Genomic DNA, 25,060 nt, shown 5'->3' on the forward strand with positions numbered 1-25,060 from the left:
CCAGTGTAAGAACTGATTTTCAGTTTAGTTTTAATGCGTCGTAGATTATAACACTGTGTCCGCTTTAATTAATTGTATCTCCAGGGTAATTGTTGCAGTCTTTGATTCACTTTGTGGCACTGAGTGGAGAGCAGGATGTCAGCAGTGGGATGCAGTGGCTCGTATCGTTACAATCTTTTTATCACAGTATATGTACCGCAAGATTTATTTTAATTGTACTACAGATATATACACCCAAAGGCCAATATTATCACACAGCTTTAGCTATCACTGTATATATCGGGCCAGATTGTAGTTCTGATTTGACAGAACAATCTTAAGCCAATATTTATCAGATTTTAGATTACTTTATTGTTCATTAGATTTGCATAAAATGGAAATGTCTCTCTGTTCCAGTAATACAATACCATACACAACAGTTGTGCCTTACTTTACTTTACTTAAACTGAGTGACCAAGTGGTAGTCGTAAGAGTGCTCAGTGGTTTGTTCTTCCACTGGCAGTCAGTCCAGCCCAACAACATTACTCCGCAGTATTTAACAATGAAATACAAACTAAATAAAACATACATGAATAAACAAATGAATAAATGAATCGATACATATAAATTCAAATTAGCTGTGGAGTTGGTTGTGTGATGACCTAGAAAAACAGCCATGAGGTTGGGTCGGGGCTTATGGGAAAGATTTGAGATGAAAGTGTGTGGTCAGAGAGTAGATGGGAAAATGTAAATAGCCTCTAACAGATGATGGTCACAGCAAAACCACTTACTGAGGTGTTTTTGTCGAGCTTCCAATAGTTTTTACCAGTCTTTAGCTCAGTGGTCCTCCAGATTGGCCTCAAGACTTTCAAACAAAGCACCATCATGACCGCTTGTCCATGTTGGATAAAAGGTAACAGCTACAGAGCTCGCATGTGATCATCAGAGATCAGAATACTTCGACTATCCCGGATCGAAATTGGGTGATACAGTTAAAAGATTTTAAAATCAAACATGTATCCAAAGGTAACAATTTGTGTTGAAAAGTGGAGTGGACATATGAAACACATAAGGGATTTTTAGTGAGTGAAATCCGGGTCAGTGTGGTGGGTCGGTAAAATATGGCGCATTGAAAGTGCATAGCCTAGAAAACAAAATACGTAAATATTCAAAACACACAATGTCACACAGTTAACAGTAACCCATATTCATCAATCATAATAGAAGAAACTGTCAATAAGTTGACGCAAGCATGTTTTTTTTTTGTTGCTTATGTACTTTTTTGGACAATGCACATGTTTTTGTATCTATATTATTAATGCATTGAATGTTTTCTCTTCTGAATAGTGAGCCCCCTACAGTTGTTCACATTAAGCTTTATACAGAAGTAAAAACACATCCCTGAATTAGTTGCACCTAACACAAGCAAGGTATCTAATCGATAATGTGCCATAACATTTTAGTTAAGTGATGTGATGATCCAGGGTCTCATGAGTAATTAAAATTACGTAATTTAAATGTTACCATTTCCATGACAATCTGTTTAAAGTACAGCCAAACAAACTTGGGCTGAGAGGATTCCTCGCTTCATGTTGTTTTATTAAATAAATAAAAAGTCAATAATTGGTCATTGGCCTTTAATTAGCCTGATGAGTCCATGCTGTGCACAGCAGGATAAAAATAGTTGTTTACTCTGATGATGCGTTAGAGGTGTACCTCTCCAAAAACACTCATTTGCTGCTCTTCATCAAACAGCTCGCTCTCAGCAGATCATTAAAAATGAACTACTGACATAAACTGCAAAAGAATAGTGGTTTTTAGATGCCTTCAGTCGCAGCCGTTGCACTGCATTTCCTTTGGCTGTATCACTATATAAGCCCCCCTGTGGTTTTCCCATTTAAAAATGTTAAATGTAAATAAATATTGTGCATGAACTACCCTCACAAAACGTTGTGCCTGTAAATCAAAGGTGGAATAGCACTCATATATTGTACTACTATCATACTACAGTGTAAAAATACAAGTCCAGCATTCAAAATGTTCTCCAGTAAAAGAGTAACAGCATTCAAATATACTTGGGAGTACGAAAACTGAAAGTACTAATTACGCAGAATGGCCGTTTCAGATTCATATATATTGAATTATTGGATTGTAATTAGTGATGCATTCATGTGTTCATCACTTTGATGTTGCACTTAGTAGAGAATTACTTTATTAACTATTCGGTAGTTTAACGTATAGTTATGTATGATACTTTGTTTAATTAAAAAAAATATATATAGATCTTTGAAATGGGCAATGGCTAGTAACAAAAGCAATCAAATATCTTCAGTGGAGTAAAAATATAAATATATAAGATAATTAAGTAAAAATACTCAAGGTAAGTAAAAGTACTTCCAATGTGTACTTAAGTACAGCACTTGAGTTAATCTATAGCTACAGTTCACCCCTGCTGTGAGCATTTGCAGAAGCTCTCATGCATGTTTAAAGGCCCGGACACACCAGGCCGAAATCGGCCGTTTTCGTTAGTCGGACGACGAAGCGTGCCCAGTCGCCCAAACTCAATTTGGTGTCGGCCGTGACACGCCTTATTTGGCCTTTCATGGCCGATGCACAGCCGATTCAACATGTTGAATCGGCCGTGCGTCGGCCACAGGCAATCGGACAAAGAAATCACTCTGATTGGCTGTTCAGCTATCGAATCAGTGCATGAGAAGCGAAACGGTTGCTTGAGAATGTCTTCCACAAGCAACACTCCAATGGCTGATAGCTCCAGTACCGCACGAAACATGTTTTCGATGGACGAGAGTGAAAATGGAACGCACACGCTATTTGTTGTTTGTTTATATCACGTAGTCTGTTCTTCTTCTCTGTCTTCCGGTTGTTGCCTCTTTTGAATGACGAATACACACTACCGCCGCCTGCTGGTAAGGAGAGTTATTGCCACTCACGCATGCGCAGTTCGTACGTGCTCAGCTGAAGTCTTTGCGGTGTGTTCCAGTGCGACACATGGCCAAGACGCAGGAGAACACGCCGACGCAACAGTCGGCGTAAGCGTCGGCGAGTTCTCTGGTGACTGCTTGGTGTGTCAGGGCCCTGACACACCAAGCAGTCACCAGAGAACACGTCCCGACGGACCCGATTGCTTTGTTGCCTAACGTCTCTCTTGGCCAAAAAGTTAAACTGGAACACACCGCAAAGACTTCAGCCAACGGCCAAGTTGCACGTACGCACTGCGCATGCGTGAGTGGCAATAACTCTCCTTACAAGCAAGCGGCGGTAGTGTGTATTCGTCATTCAAAAGAGGCAACCGGAAGACAGAGAAGAAGAACAGACTACGTGATATAAACAAACAACAAATAGCGTGTGCGTTCCATTTTCACTCTCGTCCATCGAAAACATGTTTCGTGCGGTACTGGAGCTATCAGCCATTGGAGTGTTGCTTGTGGAAGACATTCTCAAGCAACCGTTTCGCTTCTCATGCACTGATTCGATAGCTGAACAGCCAATCAGAGTGATTTCTTTGTCCGATTGCCTGTGGCCGACGCACGGCCGATTCAACATGTTGAATCGGCTGTGCATCGGCCATGAAAGGCCAAATAAGGCGTGTCACGGCCGACGGTGCGGGACACACCAAATTGAGTTTGGGCGACTGGGCACGCTTCGTCGTCCGACTAACGAAAACGGCCGATTTCGGCCTGGTGTGTCCGGGCCTTTAAACATGCAAATATAACTTCACACAGTTATATTTAACTGTTTCTGTATCAGCTCACTGTGCTGGCTGTGATAGTCACTTGTTTCTTCTTCAGCTGCTTTTACTTTCCGCCTGTTAAATCAGCTGCTGATTGCACGCTGACCACACTCACACACTCAGCATGTTGAATCGGGGGCGGAAGGTGTCGACACGGCCGAAAAGACTCGACGGTGCAGGACACACAAATCAGCTCATCGGCGGCCAGACATCTATCGACGGCCGAAATCGGCCCGGTGTGTCTGTGCCTTAAGATGCTCTATAAGGCTTTTTGGGGCTTTCCCTTTCCTGTAGTGTGTTATATAGGTTTGTGTGCATGTAAATGGTCTTCAGAGGCTAAAAACCCAAAGTTCCCTCCAGAGAGTGTCTCTCCCACACACTATATCGGGGACTGAAATAATGAAGCTGTGATGAGTCATTGTTTCTCACATCTCCAAACCCAATAGAAAGCCTGTTTTTCTGTCTGAAGCCAGCTGAATGTTATCTAAGTGGATCACCTCAGTAGCGGCAGCATTATGTTAGCAGTTAGCGACTTCACACAGTTATATTTAACTGTTTCTGTATCAGCTCACTGTGCTGGCTGTGATAGTCACTTGTTTCTTCTTCAGCTGCTTTTACTTTCCGCCTGTTAAATCAGCTGCTGATTGCACGCTGACCACACTCACACACTCACACAGGCTCAGCTGCAGGCACGCCCCCCACCCTCCCGCTGGTTAATGTGTATTGATGAAATGGACTGCTGCCTCTTTGGAGGTCATTGATCGTTCTCCTCATCATTTTACTAAATCTGTGTATTTCATGTTGGGAGGACAGGCTGCCTCTTAGCAGGAGACTCACAGTGAGTCGTAAACTTTATTCAAACAGGATTTGGGTAACAAAGAGCTTCACAAAGAGACTCGTATAAAAATAAACAACTATTTTAGGAAAATGATAAGCAGCGTGATATGTCACCGCTCAGGTGAGAAGACGTCAGGAGATGATTTATTTTTGGCTCTTTAATGTCAAAGTTATGCTTTCATGTAAAAGAGTTAGTGTCTTCAGAGGAAGGAGAGCTGAAACTGGCAGAAAAAAACTATTAAAACAGTCCCTGACATCAGCTGATGATCAGATGTTTAGTTTTCTGTTCATTTAGAGAACAAACCGTGTCGACATTTACGACTTTTTCTGTCATGTACAGATACTATTACCTTGGGTTAGATCTACAGAGAACATGTGATCAGAGGATTGAAATATTAAAGGAATATTTTAAACCCAAAATAAACATTTGTATATTAATAACTCAATCTGTGCTACTTTGAATTTTTTTTTCTTGAAAGACATTGACAGAAGAATCAGAAAACATAGATACGTTTTTCTGAAAAGAATGGGGGCTTACAGCTAAATTATATTGAAACATTAGTTAACAAACTCTCACATAATTGATACACTTTAGTCCAAGTCTCATTTATCCATTCATATGCTCACTTATTAAGGGAATTTTATTAAAATGATTCAAACTGTTGTAAAAAGTACTTGTAAGTGTGTACATCAACACTTCTGCAGACTCCTGCTTTTCACCTTGCATTATGAAAAGTAAAGGGTCTATTCAGAATCTTTTAACTGTGTATTATTGTTATTACTGGCTCCTAGTTTACTTACTTTTATTACACTTCTAGATGTGTACATATTTGTTTTCATCACGTGTTTGACCCTTCTATTAATGTTAAAAACCTACTTGTTTTATTGTGGCCTTTCATCTGCTTTGTCCCATTGCTGGATCCCTGATTAATGATAAATAAGTGGATGTATTTCTATTAATTTCTATAACTCTTAGAGGGCATGACAACTGTTATCGGTCAGTTTGGACTGTCTCCTCCTTTGTCTTTTTTTTTTTACAAACTGCAGACCATTTAAAGATTTTGTGACAAAGCAAAACAATTGCTGAGCTGATATTGGCTTTGTGAGATCAATACCAACATTGGATCCTTAAAAAAATAGATAACCAACATTATCAATATTGTTGAAACCAAGATATGTATAGAGAAAAGACATTCAGTTAGGGTTTAATGTGAGCTGTAAATCATATACACACACACACACACACACACACACACACACACACACACACACACACACACACACACACACACACACACACTCTTTACAGTAGTGTAAGTAGGTTCAGAGGTTTCTCGGCCTGCTTGGCATGTCGGATCTTTTCGAGCTCTGTGGTGTGAGAAGTCAGCAACCAATCTGAGCCTCAGCTTGAGCTGCGTGACCCGGGTCTCATTCACTGTAGTGAACATGCACACACACACACACACACACACACACACACACACACACACACACACACACACACACACACACACACACACACACACACACACACACACACACACGCACACATAGCCCCAGGTCATCCATGTCTACCAATTAAAGTAGAAAACTCCTCTTAGCGATCAGTGATAGAAGGAAATACACCAAGACATGCAACGCTTTTCATGTCTTCCCTTTCCTTTTTTTTACGCTCCGTCACACCTCTTATAATAAATAAAAAATAAACCGTTATCTGCAGTCGACTTCACCCTCTGAAACTATCTCTCCACACTTACCAAAAACCTGAAAGGAGGCTGAGAACCATTCATCCATTAGCTGTACCCACTTATCCTTGATGTCCCAGCGGACATTGGGGCAAGAGGCGGGGTACATAAGTAAATTACAGGGGCCGAGGAAAACAAATCTAAAATATATGTAAATGTGTAGTGTAAATGGTTCCTGTTTTATTTGACTTAGGATTTATAAAGCTTGCATAATATATTATAAAGCTTGCATCAGAGGATGTCGTATACTGTGTGAAATGAAGTGTGTGTACTGTATACTGGAGAGTGAAAAACAGACATCACTCTCCAATGCTGAAAAAGAAAATGCGATATTATTATCATTAATAATTTAGATCTTAATGTAATATTGCCAACAGCAGTATCTGGATCTGAGGAGATCTTGCCTTCAAGGGTAGATGATGATGATTCCATTCTATGTGTATTAAAGACAACAGTTTCTCTGCAGTTTAGGCGATGTCTACAGTCAAAGTACAAAAACCTGTTTTGTTTATAGTGTCTGTGAGTTTATGCTCATAGTCTGCGTATTCATTTCCCTAACTGCACAGTTAATACTCTGAGAAAAGCAGTCTGACTGCGAATGAGGCTCCAAACACTCACTGTATATTAATCCTGCAAAAGGATTTTATTTTTTTTGATAATCCAGAGGATATGGGGTTTAGTGAGTTCCTTTTAAAATGTCCGGAAATCTTTGATGGACTTCAGGACCCATCCTGAGGATACTTCTGTCCTAGGAATAATATCACAGCATATATTTTTACAATCTGAAACTTGAGTATAGTCAGGGCTGCACATAACTGGTGCGCAGGTGCGCATGCGCACCTCCGCCAAAAAAAGAGCACCGGGTCATTTGAAAAAAGGTGCATTTGCGTATCTACATTGAGAGAGGAGAGAGGAGAGAGGAGAGAGAGAAAGATATTTGCGAGTTGCATATGAACTCAGGGCCGGCCCGTAGCACTGGCGTTATAGATGTTCGCCTAGGGCGCCAGATCTGTGGAGTCGCTGCGCTGGCAGCTCTGGGAGGAAAAAAAACATTTTGACCGTTGGGGCTCATCCTAATTTTCAGCCTTGATGTAACAATATTCATAATTAAGTAAATGTAACACCCTTTTCACCCCGGTTACACGTTTTATTTGCCCTGTACGATGGGCGCTGTAAGTGATGAAAATGGGGGATGTTGGCTTATCTGGCGCCCGCAGCTCACAGCCAAAATGCGAGGGTGGGAGAGAGAGAGGGTGCACCGGTACCAGCGCTGTTGCTATTAGAATCTGGTGCTAGCTGCTACGGAAGAAGAAGATGTTTCTACAATGATGTGGAGGGAGAGTCCTCTCCAGTCAGACTGAGAGGCTGATAACTACAGCTCAGTGAGGTAAAGGAGTCTGAGTGTTTAGATAGTTCACTTTAGTCTAAGTTATCTCATACCTCATTCACAGCAACGCAACTCCGGTTCAAGCTCCGTGCTAGAGCTTTTCAGGTTCAGAACCGGTTCTTCGGTTTAGCGGAGGCTCTTTTCACACCGCCCAGAGTCCGACTGGTGCTGCGTCATTGCGTCATCGTTTGCGTCATGACGTAACCGTTTGCGTGCCTGCTTCATAAAGCCAAACTGCGCGGAAACCCCTCACAGCTGACACCGACAACAACAACAATGGCCGATTGTGCTCCAGCTTCCTCTGTACCTCTTCAGAAGACCAGATTCCCAGTAGGTAGCTGGGTTGCGTTCCGATAATCCAAAAATCAGCTCCTAAATTCTAACCCTATCTCCTATTCCTTGACCTCTGAGTGAAACGTCACGGGGTTAAGGGATAGTGGATAGGAGAATTCAAAAGGACTTAGGAGAAGAGACTGCAGTGCTTTAGAGAATCCGAATGCACTTTCACTATCCGACGTGTTTATGATGCGCCAGCGGACGTCATGAATGTGCGTCTGCTGCTGTGGGGAAACTATGGAAACTACAGTTTTCTATACAGCGGACTACAACATGGATGTATAATAAGAACGAGGGACTACTGTAAACTCATCTAGAGACTCTGCACCGTGCTCTGATGCTGTTGCTTTATGCTTTATGAACGTGGACAACAGAGAAACATATTCTTCATGACCAAAGTTGGAATTGAAATAAAAAAGGAAAGTGAAACTTATGCTCGTCACCCTCTCCCTCCGTTCCACATTTATACAAATGATCTCAATACGTATGATTGATGAAAATATCTTAAAATAAATACAAATGTTATTTATTACACCATTCAAACATCTTTTAAAAGTTGAACAACCCCACACAGCTCAGTAAACACTGTGAAATGTTGACTTTATTTGATAATTTCAGTAAAAACTAACGTTCATATTTCTCTCTTTGATTATAATACTGATGAACGTTCAAAACAAAGCACTTTGGCAACTTACCACATACGTTTTAAAATGCGTCATAAGCACCGTAACTTTCATGTTATAATTTCTCCGTCATAATCGTTTGTTGACTGTTGAGTGACGGCAAATGCTGCGGCTGCAATGCATTGTGGGGCAGCATTTTCTCCTCTCCTTTCGGTTAGGGAGGTCCAGTGGTTCCTAAGCTAAAGGAGGTTATAAAGGAAGTTTGAAACCTCCTTTCCTTTCATTTAGAGAATTGGAACGGCACTTATCATGGCTGCCACTGACGTACTTCTGGGTCATTTCACTTGGTTAGGAAGGTTCCTAAGCTAAATGGACTATTGGAACGCAACTCTGGTCTCTTCAGTGGTTGATTGATTGATTGATTGATTGATTGATTGAAAAGTTTATTAACAGCTTGTATATTGGGTACAGTACAGTACAGCTCAAAACATACAATTGTTAAGGGGATGCAGACCAGAGAAAGACTTTCGTCTTGTTTACATCAGGGTCCCCCATTTCCAATTCATCATGTCATTTAAGACATATAAGACATATTTGACATACAGATGGCTTATTTACAATTTACATACAGGTGGTTTTTTACATACAGATTGCTTATTTACAATTTTCATTTTAGATTTCGTTCTAATACATCCTAACCGGACATTTAAGACATACCAAGTCTACAGATATACAGTTAGTAACAGAGTCTAAAATGCGAGTATATACATAGATGGGGGGGGGGGAAGCTGTCCATTGAACGACAGGTTGAGATTTGTACCATTACCGGGGCCAGTTTTGCAATGCTCTCCCCCGAAGGTGCTCTTTAAGAGAGGTTTTGAAGGTAAGTATAGTTTTACTTTCCTTTACAGTTGTGGGAAGAGCGTTCCACCTTGATGTGGCATAATTGCGAAACGTGTATTCCCCCTTTTTTGTGCCAAATCTGGGTTTCACATGATTTGTGGACCACTGCTGCTTGTTAAGTTTCTCCATCGTTGTGTACAAGCTGGATAAAACGCGGGCTTCTTGTTGTTGTTCAGGAGTTGATCCTGCCCCTGCCCCTGCCCCTGCCTCGACGTAAGCGTGACGTATGTGGTGCTTTTGCTCTGGCCGGACAATTTTTTGGTGCTTGAAACAAACCGGATTCCGGAGCTAAGAGGCTGCTCCGCTGCGGTGTGAAGAGGAAAACCCGGTACTTTTCAAGCTCCAGCTCCGAACCGGCCCTGAAACACCGTTGGTGTGAATGAGGTAACAGTGGGTCTCAAACGGTTTGGTCACAATTTATGTAAACACATATTTCCAAGGCACTCCTTTATAATTATTGGGATAAACAGGTTTGAAATCATTCCAATGTATACTATAGGACAGCAACCACAAATATCCTTTAAAACTGGAGAGATAAAAAAAATGCATAAATAAATAAATGTTAAGGTAAAATAAGATATGATTGAACAACAAAAATAAAATAAGTTACATTCCGTTATTGGTTATGTTCACATACTTATTTGATTACATCCACTTGTCTAAGATGACAACAGAGACTTTCGACCCAAAACCAGCTGTTGACTTGTGGATGCAAGCAGCTAATCACAGACTCAACCAGAGAGGAAGAAGTAGGCCTACATCATCAGCTACCATGTCTGACAGAGAGGAAGACAGTGAGGAGAACAGTCAGGAGGGAAGTGATGACAGCTTGTAGGATTACTGGTCGTGCTAATGTTGTCTTGTGTTCACCTCTGCATCTGTGTTCTGTGTTCACCTCTGCATGTGTGTTCTGTGTTCACCTCTGCATGTGTGTTCAGTGCCGTGTGTCTGGCAAATAAAGTCAAGACCCCCTCAAAAGTTACGGTTTATTTCATTTTAAGGATGAGCACCAAGCAACATCTCCAGGTGCTCCTTTGAGAACCAGGGCAAAAAAGTGATGTGCACCCCTGACTATAGTCTTCTTTGTGAACCAGCTATAGTGCCGACTTTGGCTTCATGTACCAACGTTACATTTGATTCAAAGAGCTAAGATAGATGCTAAGCTACATTCATAACAATTGTCATTGCTGTTCTTAATGTATTTTCCTGAAATCCACAAAAACAAGTTTTACAATCATATTTGCTGCACATTAAAAAAGGTTTTCACAAGATGCACTTCTTTTTCTTAAACAAAAACAAAGATGATTGCTGGAAATCTCAATTTTTTACAAACAAAACTAAAATAATTATCAGTTACGTTTATTAATTGATATTTCTTCACAATGCTTCATGGTTTCATACAAAAAGTGTGATATATTAAATGTTGTTTTACACAAAGGGACAGCACATTACATGCATTTTGTAAAAACGTTCAATACAACTGTAAGATTTATTAAATAACCATCTGGGTTTTTAAAAATCACCTGGAATATAATTGTTTTCCAATTGATGCCTAGCTCAGTTTCTTATAAAAAAGATAAGCATTGTGTGGGTGTGAATGTACATGTTGCGTGACCTGTGTGTCACCACATACCAATGCATGCCATTACGCCACATATCCTCATGCATTTTTAAATCGAGGGAAATGGCTTTTTTCCCATTAGACCGAAGGAGAAATCACAGTAAATGACATGTGATATAAACATTCAGTACAGTGGTGGTAACTAACTGTAGGTAGTTCAGATGACTGCTGCAGAAAAAAAAGGAAAACTGTTACAGGAAAATGATGATAACCAAATTGACTATGTTGGTTTATAGTGCATTCATCAAGGGTTGCACACACAGTAAGAAAAAGAAAAGCAGTTCAGGCCAACAAAAAATATATAGAAAAATATTCCATTACTCGAGTCAAGATCCTGATTAAAGGGTTTGTAGGTTTTATATAAAAAAATGTCATGAGTGCTGAAAACGTATTAAACGGGGTGAAATACCACTAATGATATGAAATTCAGATACTGTACTGTATGTGCTTGCATTTTGACGTTTGACCAAAAAGTTTACAGATCCTGAACAAACAACTTTGTCACCAACTGCCACATAATCTTATAAGCCTCTATTTAATAGTCAGTTTTGACAAAATATTTGAATAAGCGAAAGATCTAACCAACAGACGCTATTTTCTGTAAATACAAACCATTTACACTGTAAAATGTAACTTACATTTTCGGGATAAATGAGGAATTTTCTATTGAACTGTTATTAAACACACTAAAAATATACATACTTCAGTTCAGAATTTGTGACTGAATCTTATCTAACAACAAACAGTTTCTGTTTATGGAGTTGACCTTCAAGCCTCATAAGAGTCATTAAGCATAACTTCATTAAGTGACCCTGCGGTCCACATCTCTAAAATATAGATATAATTGCACCGACTCTAAAGGTTGCTTTGTGTTCTCTCCGAACACATCTGAATACCCTGATGTATTTGTCATAGACTATTTGTCCAGCTGTGGCTGTGTTAAACTTTACAGTCCTTTACATTCCATAAAATGGAAAAAATGCCTCACTGAATACAGTAAGGGGCAGATAGAATACATAACATGGATATTCAACAGCTAATACACTTTTTGTGTGTGATGAAAGATGGAGTTCATGTTAATAATTCTATGTTAAGGACAGCCACAGCAGATTAGTTTTTAGTCTTCAAGATACCCTTACTCGAGTTAGCACAAACACGTTTATTTCATTACTTAAATATGTCTTGCTTTTGAAATGTATACAAATATTTCACTGCAAAATTGGTTCTTTGAGTTGATGTTGGAACCTTCCCACAACCAAAGTAGTGAAAATGGGTCTGTCTGCTTCCCTGCATGTATCTCTGGAAATAATTATCAGTATGTCACAACATTTTAAAGCTTCACCGTGAAGTATGGCATTCAATAAAACAATTTTACATCAATACCTATGTTCATCTTTGTAATATACTGTATACATTACATTACATGTCACTTGTTAGACGCTTTTATCCAAAGCGACTTACACACTCAATACTGTGGGCAATCCCCACAGGAGCAATTTGGGGTGAAGGGTCTTGCCCAGGGACACAACGACATGCTGACTGCAGTGGGGTTTGAACCTGTGCTCCCCTGATCTGAACACCAACGCACTAATCAACTGCGCCACACACCTCCCTATATATACACTTAGACATACGTGAATTACGGGCGGAAATTGTATAGGAAATAAACTATCCCAGAGGAATGTATATACTTTTACATTTTCACTGTTTTCAGTTATGGGAAAGGTCCAAATGTTTAAGACCTTCCATTTCAAAAACTAGATTGATTAAAGTAATGTAAAAAATAGTTGTGCTTTACCTCAGGTTGGGGTATCTCAGGATTTAGGGGTCTCAGTTCCTCTACTACAGTATTTATTGGTCTTGATGGCCTTGTTGGTCAGCTTATATCTGTGGTTAGGGTTACTGAGAGGTTTCCACGCCAGGAGACACTCTGAGAGGGACTTAACAAATCATCATTTAATGTGTATATTGCAAGTGTAATTACATGTTATGAATTGAGCAGACTGTTCTGTTATTTCCCTATTGCTCTTTGTGAAAGCATGAAATGGTTATGCTACATTTCGTCAACATATCGATGTATCCTGTCCAAAAAATGTATGATATATAAGTCCCTCCATATTACATAGCCCTACTTTGTAGTGGGCTTCAAACGTATAGAACAATGAGGCTGGACATGAATCCCTGCTGCAGAGGGAGAATGAATGGTGCTGTATGGGAAAGGATTGAAGCTGCACGTCGGCTGATAAAGCTGTGAATTGGAAGAGAGCTCGTTTTGGACCAATGAAGTCCATTTGTGCTGTTGCTGAAGCTCATAAACATCTGTGACAGGCGAGTGTGCTCTGCCGTTTCTGGCAGATGAAACCCGCCGCATTCGCAGCACTAAACCAGTATTATGTAACTTTTAACTCCTTTCATCTCGTGTCACCAAAAATAACCTCATCTCATAATTCCATCGCTTCACCTCCTTTTATCTCGCCTTATTTGATAAAACCATAATCCAAAATTCATTGGGACAAACTTGCAGGAGCAGGTGCTTTTAACTTTACTCCACTTGGGAACGAGCAGTCATCAAATGAGCTGTTGGCCCAGGATTGAACTGGTGCTTACACGATGGATGGATTAAACCAATGTGGTTAATAAAGAACATTAAAGCAGGTGATTCAAGTACAAAGCAGAAGCAAGGAGAGTCTGATATTTGCAGAACATTTCCCTGATGTTATTGACAAAGATGAAAACAAACTGGAATTGTTATTTAAGTTTCATTTGTTATTGGCTATGGTAGGTTATTGGTTATGTTCACATACTTATTTGATTACATCCACTTGTCTAAGATGACAACAGAGACTTTCGACCCAAAACTGAGGTTACCTACTGTAACCCAGCTTCTATGAGTATCGGCGCAGCCCTCTAAGGCTATCGCTATTGGGTTTACCCTTCTGCGCCCCCGCGCAGTACTGAAAACACTTGTAGTCCACGCCCACCCGCTAGGTGGGCCCCACCCTCGGGCCTCCTTCCGGTATAAATAGGGAGGTTGCCCGGCGATCTGCTCCCATACAATATAACTTTTCTTCAGCTATTCGTAGAGCCAGTGGGGCCCAGCGCTTAGAGGGCTGCGCCAATACTCATAGAAGCTGGGTTACAGTAGGTAACCTCAGTTCTATTTAGTATATGGCTTCGCCCTCTAAGGCTATCGCTATTGGGTTAAGGGCGAAGCATGATGTAGTCTGCGCCCCACTGGGTCCGTCCAGCACTAGAAGCACAGACACACCTGCTCAATAACACCCCCCTGCCTGTTGTGCCATGCGTAATGGCACATCCCCGTCCCTGGAGCAAACATACCTGTTTTCCTGACGGGGTGAAGGCTGGGAACAATACATACCGACCGCTGTGAGAAAGTAGAGACGAAGGTCCCACCTTGTCCTGCGATCATAGAGGGGGAACAGCCGCTCTCTCCGTGTCAGCCAGGTAGGAGAGCTCTCAGCTGGATCCCTGACGTCACTCACTCTGACCAGGCACTCCCTACGAAGTGTGTCAGAGGAAGGGGAACGTCCCTCTCCTACGAGGGGAAAAAGGGCCGCTCTCTGTGTGCCGCGAGGCAGGAGAGAGGCGCACAGCTGGATCCCTGACGTCACTCACTCTGACAGGACACCCAGTACAGGGCGTGTCAGAGAGGAAAGGGAGACATCCCTCAAATACAATGTAATAAATGAACAGGGGGAAGACCAAGATGCAGCCGTGCAAATATCTTCCACTGACATTCCTCCGCGCAACACCGAGGAGGAGGAAATTCCTCTGGTTGAGTGCGCTTTGATATTCTCCGGGGGCTCCACCCCAGAGGAGACATATGCCTGTGACACAGCCCCACACAGCCAGTGTGACAGCCGTTGTGTAGACAGAGGTTGCCCGATCGAGCGCTCTCTGTAATGCACAAACAGGCGCTGAGAACGGCGCAATGCCGCCGTGCGCGCCACATAGCAGACAGCGTGCGCACCGGGCAGAGGAGATGAGATGTTTCTTCTTCCTCCGACCTGTGAGGAGGGGGGAAGAAGCCAGCCAGGGTGATCACTCTTGACCTAAAGAGTTGTGATGACCTTATGGGCATGAAGCCGGGTTAGGGCGTAAAACAGCTGAACTGCATCTCCATGGATCCGGAGACATGACGGAGCCACCGGGAGAGCAGACAGATCACCCTTTCCTCTGATAGAGCCAAAAGCAGTACTACTTTGGCTGAATACAGTTAAGGGGAACCTGATCAGGTTCAAATGGGGTTTTTCTTTAGTGCGCGTAACACCAAAGCCAAATCCCACTGAGGCGCCAGTGTGCGTGACACCGGTCTGAGTCTCCATACTCCTCGCATAGCACGGCTGCTGCGTTCTGCGAGCCCCTCGGTTAAATTCGCCGGAAATAACACTGTTCCTGGGATAACGGGAGTGTTTCTTGCATCCCATGGAACTGCTGGGGGGAGAGGCTTCTCTGTGATGTGCCGTAATGGTCGTCATGGTGACGTGCCACGCCCTCGCCGCTGCTGCCCGTGAAGCAAAAAAGCTGCGAGGGAGTTTCCACACGCTGCATTCCACTCTGTCTCTCATCATGAGGCGCGTACACGCCCAGAGGATGAGAGGTGTGTGTATGCTGTCTTCACGAGGCGTTATAACAGTGCTCGTGGATTTATTATGACCGTGTGTAAGGCATATCTGGGACAGAGGAATGCCTCGAGCTCTGCAGTTTATAAACCAATAGGTTAAAACAGCAGGCTTCTGCAGTGAATGAAGCACCTCTGGAGACTCCCCCTGTGGGGGAGACCCAGGGGAATCCCCCCGTGACCAGCTGACGCTAATGCCGAGCAGCTGCGTTACGGAGAGGGCTGTGTGGTTTGTGACACGCTGGAGGAGAGCTGTCAGTTTCTCACTCGCTGCCAGAGAGCGCTCTGCTGCTGGCTGAGTTTTTAATTCCACTCCAGATAACGTTTGTCTGAGAGGGAAGGGAACAGCTCTTCTTCCAACTTGTTATGAAACCCAGGCTTTGACAGATGCGATACGAGATCTACCGTCTGTAAAGCGACTTCCTCCCTGGAGCGAGCCAGCAACTAGCAGGTCGTCCAAAGGAAACCACCCTCTCATCCCTCCTCTGTGTAGCGGCTCCAGCCTTCTCTACACAAAAATGGGAGGAGCCAGGAAATATCCAAACGGCAGACGATTGTCTGGTCTGATATTCCCTGAAATGAGAAACCGCAGGAATTTCCTGTGTTTCGGGATGATGGGTACGTGGAAGTATGCATCCTTCAGGTGGAAGTGAACCAGTCGTCCTGGTGAACACATTCCAACCCCTGTTTGATCGTCAGCATGTGGAATACTGACAGATCGAGGATGTCTCATTGCCCCAGTCTTTTTCGGGATTAGAAAAATAACGGGAGTGAAATCCCCTGATTTTCCTCCCTTTGAGGAACCCTGGAAATATCCTCTTTCAACAGGAGTTCCAGCAGCTCGGATTTGGAGCGCAAGACATAGCTTCTGGGAGGACAGGAGTGTTTCCTGTATCCCATTGAACTGTGGGGGGCTTTTTCGTCACCACGCTGCAGGGTGTGACACGTCGAAGGAGAGCTGTCAGCGTGTCCACTCCACTCTCTGCCGTGAGAGTCGTGCTCTCATGCGGGCTGAGTTCAATTCCACCCAGGTAAACAATACTCTGGGCTGGAATAGGACAGCTCTTTTCCCAATTTATCATGAAACCCAGCTTTGACAGATATGATATGAGTTGTACCGTCTGTAAAGCCGCTTCCTCCCTGGAGCGAGCCATGCATGTAAAATAGTACTCTCATCCCTCCTCTGTGTAGCGGCTGCAACGCCGTCTCTACACACTTTGAAAAAGTACGAGGAGCCAGGGAATAGCCGAACGACCGACGGTTGTACTGGTACGCTATTCCCTGGAATGAAAACCGCAGGAATTTCCTGTGTTGCGGAATGATGGGTACATGGAAGTATGCATCCTTAGGTCTATAGAGGTGAACCAATCTCCCTGGTGAACACACTCTAGCACCTTTTTGACCGTCAGCATGTGAAAAGGCCTTTTCATTATTGCCTTGTTGAAAACTGACAGGTCGAGGATGGGTCTCATTCCCCCTGTCTTTTTCGGGATAAGAAAATAGTGGGAGTAATACCCCTGATTTTCTTCCTCCTGGGGAACCCTGGAAATAGCCTCTTTCAACAGGAGTTCCCGTAGCTCTGCTTGGAGCGCAAGACACTGTTCACGGGATGTTAGGCATGTCACCTGTATCCCGTTGAACTGTGGGGGGGGGGAGGCGAACTGCAGGGTGTACCCTGCTGATCAGCCTGTGCATCCATCCGTCCATCAAACACATGCGCTGCCACGCCGAGAAACACTCTGACAGCGGGCGCGCATGCTCGAGATGTGTTGTGGTTGTCATGACGACGAGCCACGCCAGAACCCTCGCCGCCGCTGCCCGTGAGGCAACCCAAGGTGGGCCTAGAGCGAAAGGGCTGTGCGGAGGCCTCCACACGCTGCGTATCACTCCGCCTCGCATCATGAGACGTGTACACGCTCAGAGGATGGGTGGAGGTGTGTGCAGTAATATCCACATGAGGCGTTAACACTGCGCTCCTGGGCTTATTATGACCGTGTGTAGGTGGCGTATCTCGGACAGAAGAATGCCGCGAGGTCTGTGGTTTAATAACCGAAGAGTCATAACCACCAGATCCCTGCAGCGAACCCTGCTGCCTACTAATCACCAGATTGAAGGCAGCTGGTGTAGTTACTGTGCTCCGCAGCTTATTAATCGATAGATTAAATAGCGCAGGCTTTTGTACCGAACCCGGCTGGCTATTAACCGATAGGTCATGGCAGCTGGCTCACCGGCCAGAGTGGGGGATATGTGAAACACATTTGAAACTGATGACTCAGCCAACATGTTGGGAAATAATCTTCTTTTTATTTTCCTCACACTGCCTCCCCAACCGTCAAGGCCGCTCTGTCTCCTCGGCGGCTCTCATGGAGCAGACGCCGAACGGGAGTACCTCACTCCCTTTTTACCCCCCCTCTCCTGGTGGGGGGGCGGAGGCCCCGTGAGGCAACCCAAGGTGGGCCTAGCGAAAAGGCTGTGAGGAGGCCTTCACACGTTGCATTCACTCCCCCTCTCATCATGATGCGCGTACACGTTCAGAGGATGGGTGGAGGTGTGTGCAGTGATAACCACATGAGGCGTTACCACGGCGCTCATGGGCTTATTGTCACCGTGTGTAGGTGGCGTATCTCGGATAGAGGAATGCCGCGAGGTCTGTGGTTTAATAACCGAAAGTTATAACCACCAGAACCCTGAGGGAACCATGCTGCCTACTAATCACCAGATTGAAGGCAGCTGGTGTAGTTACTGTGCTCTGCAGCTTATTAATCGATAGATTAAAATGCGCAGGCTTTTGTAACGAATCCTGCTGGCTATTAACCGATAGGTCATGGCAGCTGGTTTACCCAGAGTGGGGGATATGTGAAACATATTTGAAACTGATGACTCAGCCAACATGCTGGAAAATAAGCTTCTTTTTATTTTCCTCACACTCCCTCCCAAACCGTCAAGGCCGCTCTGTCTCCTCGGCGGCTCTCATGGAGCAGACGCCGAACGGGAGTATCTCACTCCCTTTTTACCCCCCTCTGGTGGGGGCCCGTAGGTGCGGGACGGTGCCCTGGAGGTGTGGGCCGGTACCCCGGCCGCCGCTGACGGACGATTCTGACGGACGATTCTGATGCCTCGGCTGCTGTTGCTGCTGGTGTCTGTCCGTCTGCCGCTGTGGCCGGGTTGGCTGCTGCTGCTGCCGCTGGTGTCGCTGCTGCTTCACCGCTGGCTGGAGCCAGCCGACGTGCTGGCGGATGTCCTCCGCCTGCTCCGATGCCGCCTTCATGGAATCAACCATGGCCAGGAACTGGGGCCCGAACAGCCCGTCCGAGCTGATCGGAGCGTCCAGTAAAACCTTCCTGGCTGGCTCTGTGACCGCTGCCTGCTGTAACCAGAGGTGACGCTGGATCTGTGTCATCCAGGCTGTAATCATCGCCTGGGACACCGCCACGGCTGCGCACAGCGAGAGCGCCGTGCTGGCCGCCTTAGCGATCTCCTCCGCCTCCTCTGGGGCCACGGTGGTGTGTTCTGGATGGGTTCCTGCCCACCCCAGACGTCTTCCTCACCCGCAGAAGCTAGAGCGTCCGCCCTTCGCTTCGGATGAAGGAAGACGCACAAAGTGAGGACATGCGACCTGCTGGCTGAGAGCCGCGTCCGCGTGCTCTGGCCCCAGACAGGCTGCGCATATCGGATGCAAATCGTAGCTCATAATGTAGCCCGTATTGCACGAAGGGCACATACGGACACACTCTTTATTGCTCATGATGTTGCTTTTCTCGTGCTTCAGTAAACTGCTGGTTGCTGAAGAAAAGAGGGAGCAGATCGCCGGGCAACCTCCCTATTTATACCGGAAGGAGGCCCGAGGGTGGGGCCCACCTAGCGGGTGGGCGTGGACTACAAGTGTTTTCAGTACTGCGCGGGGGCGCAGAAGGGTAAACCCAATAGCGATAGCCTTAGAGGGCGAAGCCATATACGAAATAGAACCAGCTGTTGACTTGTGGATGCAAGCAGCTAATCGCAGACTCAACCAGAGAGGAAGAAGTAGGCCTACATCATCAGCTACCATGTCTGACAGAGAGGAAGACAGTGAGGAGAACAGTCAGGAGGGTAGTGATGACAGCTTGTAGGATTACTGGTCGTGCTAATGTTGTCTTGTGTTCACCTCTGCATGTGTGTTCTGTGTTCACCTCTGCATGTGTGTTCTGTGTTCACCTCTGCATGTGTGTTCAGTGCCGTGTGTCTGGCAAATAAAGTCAAGACCCCCTCAAAAGTTACGGTTTATTTCATTTTAAGGATGAGCACCAAGCAACATCTCCAGGTGCTCCTTTGAGAACCAGGGCAAAAAAGTGATGTGCACCCATGGATATTGGACTTAAATGGCTGTAATTATGCATGAGAATATCTAAGCTTAATAATTATGGCATTGAAGCCATCTAATTTAGATGAGGAAAATAGTACCTGTGTTGCATAATACTTAAAATGGCTTAAAGCTGGTATCTGATTATTTCTCCTGAATAATGCATCAAAGGAATAAAGAGTAATAGATTGAAAAGAGGAACAGAGGACGTCTTCCTGTAGTCTGTCTGGAGAGAATCACCAGAGAAGGAATTGGAGGCCATTATTATTCAAACTCATGAAGGCAGGAACATGTTCACGCTGACTTACTGAGAAATCCTGGCAGTGCGGTCTGTCGACATTCACATCACGTTCAACTGCACATCTCCCCGATTCCTCCAAGAATCCACGGCAGCCATGTTGTGGCCCACACAGCTGTGCAGGGGAAGTCACAGTTATTAAAAAAAGACAAAGCAGCGCATCAGGTCAACCGGTTCATTCCGACTACATACGAAGAGTTGCTGCAAATAAACTCTTTACTGAAGTTAATGAGGTGCTTTGGTGATGAGCATATCCTCTTCTAGTAGAGTGATAAACACAAGATAAATACACGCTGCACAAGTACTTGGCAATAAACCTGATTTAAGATTCTGATAATGAATAAACTGCAAATGGTGTTTTAGATTTGTGAATTATATAACTAAACTTAGAAGTTTCCCAGACAAAGCCCTCCTGCTCTGCTCCCTTTGTAACATCCGGGGCGACTGTGAGATCTTTGTTTTTATCTTCTTTGTATGCACAGTAACGAGCGGTTAGATATGAGTCACCGGAAAATGACAGTCATGGCTCTGGATTCAATAACTCACAGATACTGTTTGGTCTTCAGGGAGCAGAGCGTTGCTTTCTGCAGAGGGGCAGGAAGAGAAACATCAGACGGAATTTTGAGTTATCCGGTATTATCAATCAGTGGAGAAAATCCTGTGATATTTAGAGAAGTTTCTACAGAACATGTTCTTTGTTATCTTGTTCAGACCATGGTGTGACGTAGAGACTGTTGGCTCTGGTGGAGCAGCAGATTGTGTGTCCAGCAGGGCGGGGGGGGGGGGGGGTGGAGGCAGTTCAGGCTGCCATGAACGCATCGCCACCACTGACGACACACAACAGTGGTTCTCAGCCTGGGGGTCGAGGCCCACACAAGGGGCCACTTGATCAACCCGGAGGGGTCGCAGGATGATTGACAGGAAGGGGAACCTACAGAAAACGTACCCTCTGGTTAGGGCTAGACCATTTTGGAAAATAAATCTATTTCTGATTAGTTTGATTGGGTATGATTCATGATATTGGAGGGAATAACAATTTGTGCATCATTATTCTCATCTTCAGTGAAAAAATCAAAATGATCATGTTTTAAAAAAAAATAATAATAATTTCTTAAATCTTCAGAATATTATTTGTAGGCCAGAGCATCTAAGCTATATCTTAATACTTAATTTAGAATTGTATTATGCCGTTAACAAATATTGTCAAATGCAATTCGGTTACTACACTATTCCATATTTAAATTTCAATAAAATAAAAATGAATTGTTCAATCTTTTTTTCTGATATTTCACTACCTTTTTCTTGTGAATTACTGGATCGTTTCAGCTTGTCAAGCCTCCTAAAATTATCAAAATTCACCAGTTTAAAAAAGGAGAATCGCTGCTTGATACAACAGACAGAGGTGTTTTTTTGTATAAATACCTGAAAGCATCATTTCTCAGTATTTACTTTTTTACTGAATCTCCATGGAAATGGGAGGAAATATAATGAATACAGAAATACGTCATTTCTGTGGGTGGAACAAATCTGTGTTGGTGTTCCGCCCAAATAAACACTGTATATGGAAATACTGCAGTCTTTCATGGCAACAGAAGTAGGTCATGTTGCAAAAGTTCTGTTTATGGAAACCTGTAATAATCTTTTTATAACTTCTGTGCATCTTGTAGCACAGCTACAGTGTGCAGAGAGGTATCACGCCTCCAATCAAGACTTAGTTGCTTTCTTTTCTAACATCACCATTGCATCACTGGATGCAATGGTACAACTAAAAGCTTTATTGAAAGCTACATTACAAGTAATTGAAGGGGAGATTGACTGTATAACACATACTTAATGCTTAATGAATCCAACGTGTATCTCTAAATATTTCTATATTCACATACATATCTATATTTCTTTGAATTCAAAACATTTTTAATTTATCATCCTATCTTTTTTTAAAGATTTTTTTTTATGATATGACCTAAATGTTTGCTTTCCTCGTAGCTCAGCAAATACAAACTACAGTTATTTTGTATTATTAATAAATAAATGAAACTGGATTTGCTATTTCCCACAAATCCTATATATAATAAAATCATACAATAATGTTGAAAGAACCTCAACAACCACGAATGCACACAATAATAACCATAACCCATATAAATCATAATGTTTAAAAGAGGAAATGTATCATTGATGTGATCATGAATGTGTTGTCTTTGTGTCTGCAGGTCTCTCTGGTAACCCCGTTGATTTGGAGAAACGTCACACTTCCTTCGGGAAGAACTTCATCCCTCCCAAGAAGGCCAAGACGTTCCTGGCGCTGGTGTGGGAGGCTCTGCAGGACGTCACGCTCATTATTCTGGAGATCGCCGCCATAATCTCGCTCGGCCTGTCCTTCTACCATCCACCAGGGGGCGACAGCGAAGGTCGGTACAGTCATCGCCATTTGTTTTATAATCTATATTTAATTCTACAATTAAAGCACATGATGGCTATTTATTTTTATTTTATTCTGCACTTTTTTTTAACAATGCCTTTTTTTTATTCTCCCATTCACAATATAATTATGACATCAGTATTGACACAATCCTAGCTACAGCAACACAAATGTAAAAAAAAAGATAAAAAACAAATAATGTTTATAAGACCGGTTCCAATTAGCCTAGGATTGAGTAAAAAATATTGAAGCATTTTCTTAATTTTTTGATTATCAAAATGTTTTTTGTGAAAGCTATTTGTATTGAACGCTTCCTCTTCCTCTCTTTCAGCATGTGGCCAGGTTGCGGGCGGCGTGGAGGACGAGGGCGAGGCTCAGGCTGGCTGGATCGAGGGCGCCGCCATCTTGTTCTCCGTCGCTATTGTGGTCCTTGTGACGGCTTTCAACGATTGGTCCAAGGAGAAGCAGTTCCGCGGTTTGCAGAGTCGCATCGAGCAGGAACAAAAATTCACCGTCATCCGCAAGGGCCAGGTCATCCAGATCCCTGTGTCCGAGATCGTGGTGGGAGACATCGCTCAGATCAAATACGGTACGAGACAGCAAACACCAGGCAGAAAATAAATCAAAGCTGCCTATCTGCCTTCCAAATTTAAGACGGATTCAAAATGTCTTTAAGTCTTGAGTCACAAAAATGTGTTTCCCCTGCAGCTGATTTTCAGAAATGAATGAAATTGAACTCCTTATCTCTGTGCCTGCAGGAGACCTGCTGCCTGCTGACGGGATCCTCATCCAAGGCAACGACTTGAAGATTGATGAGAGCTCTCTCACCGGAGAGTCCGATCAGGTCCGGAAATCTATGGAGAAGGACCCCATGCTGCTGTCCGGTGAGTGCCTGCTCACACTGATGATTCTTCTTTAAGTGTCTACTGATACTACAACTTTTAAATAAACTCATCCAATGGAAACGGATATCACTCATCAACAATCAAAATACATTTTATCCATTTCACACTGCACCAGCTGTTGCCGTTAATGTTTTTTGAGCACCTTAATACAAGTTAATGCAATACAGAGCACAGGCAACTGCTAAAAGGAAACATCAAATATGAAAAGTAAAACAAAAAAAATTAAATCACTTATAGCTGTTATTAACACTGTTATTACATTTAATTTAAGTGCACATTCACTTATTGTCTCGGTGCACAAACAAAAGAGCAAGAGTAGGTCCAGTAAACTCAGATATTGTGGTTATTCGATATCTAATAGGCTAAGGCAAAGAGGACAAACCCTCAACATATGTACATGAATGCTTATCTTGGGCATTTAGATAGATGTGTGCGTCTCCATTATGTAGCCTCTATGTCCAATTTATGGACCATTTTTGGTGTTAAAATATGGGACACTCAGACATTGAGTTAATTTTTTTGTATCAAGGAGTTGCTGACCTAGAGTATAATTGACTGTGTAATATATCTGGTCAGTAACATCTTCAAACTGTCAAAACTGTTTGTCACACGTCAAAAGTATGAAATCCAAAACAAATCTGAGCCTCAGGGAAAGCAAAACACTTAATAATAATAATAATATATTAATTTTATACTTCTTGATCATCCTTGTTGAACTGTCAAACGTTTAACATTCACAGATGAACATTTATATCTAAAAGGAGCAACCTTTAATTCTGTGTCATCAGAAGAATCATCCACATATAGCTGTGTATCATCAGCATCCTCATACATGCATCAAGTTAAGAAGTACTGGCCCTAAGATTGATCTGTGGCGACCCTGAGTTTGTTATATTAGCAAAGTATAACACAGATTACAGATATTACGCAGAGACAGTTACAAAGAAAAGTTCCAGTTGTGACCCCAGCTTTTTGAATGTCTCCTCAGGGACCCATGTAATGGAGGGATCAGGCAGGATGGTGGTGTCGGCTGTCGGCCTCAACTCTCAAACTGGCATCATCTTTACTCTGCTGTGCGCCGGCGACAACGAAGAAGTGAAGAAGGTCAAGAAAAGTAAGACATGAGACAAAGCCTGTCGCACACAAAAAAACACAACTCATGTTGAAGTGCTTAAGGTCATATGAGACACAAAGTGTGTGAAGTGTTGGGAGGAAAGAAAGAAAGACAACTACCATCGTGTCAGCTTCTGAATATTTCTACTCTACTGTTTG

At 43.3% G+C, this 25,060-nt stretch overlaps 1 protein-coding gene across 6 annotated transcripts in view; it reads left to right on the plus strand.

Moving 5' to 3' along the window:
* The window catches only part of LOC117537192 (plasma membrane calcium-transporting ATPase 1-like), a 141,998-nt gene that overhangs the window by 73,897 nt on the left and 43,041 nt on the right, over nt 1–25,060 (plus strand). For all 6 annotated transcript variants that reach the window (XM_034202346.1, XM_034202341.1, XM_034202344.1 and 3 more), the window contains exons 3-6: nt 22,675–22,872; nt 23,215–23,472; nt 23,642–23,767; nt 24,777–24,902. In XM_034202346.1, the coding sequence (XP_034058237.1) occupies nt 22,675–22,872; nt 23,215–23,472; nt 23,642–23,767; nt 24,777–24,902 (708 nt within the window). The remainder of the gene's footprint in view (nt 1–22,674; nt 22,873–23,214; nt 23,473–23,641; nt 23,768–24,776; nt 24,903–25,060) is intronic.

Source organism: Gymnodraco acuticeps, unplaced genomic scaffold (assembly GCF_902827175.1).
Source record: "Gymnodraco acuticeps unplaced genomic scaffold, fGymAcu1.1, whole genome shotgun sequence".
NCBI classification, from domain to species: domain Eukaryota; kingdom Metazoa; phylum Chordata; class Actinopteri; order Perciformes; family Bathydraconidae; genus Gymnodraco; species Gymnodraco acuticeps.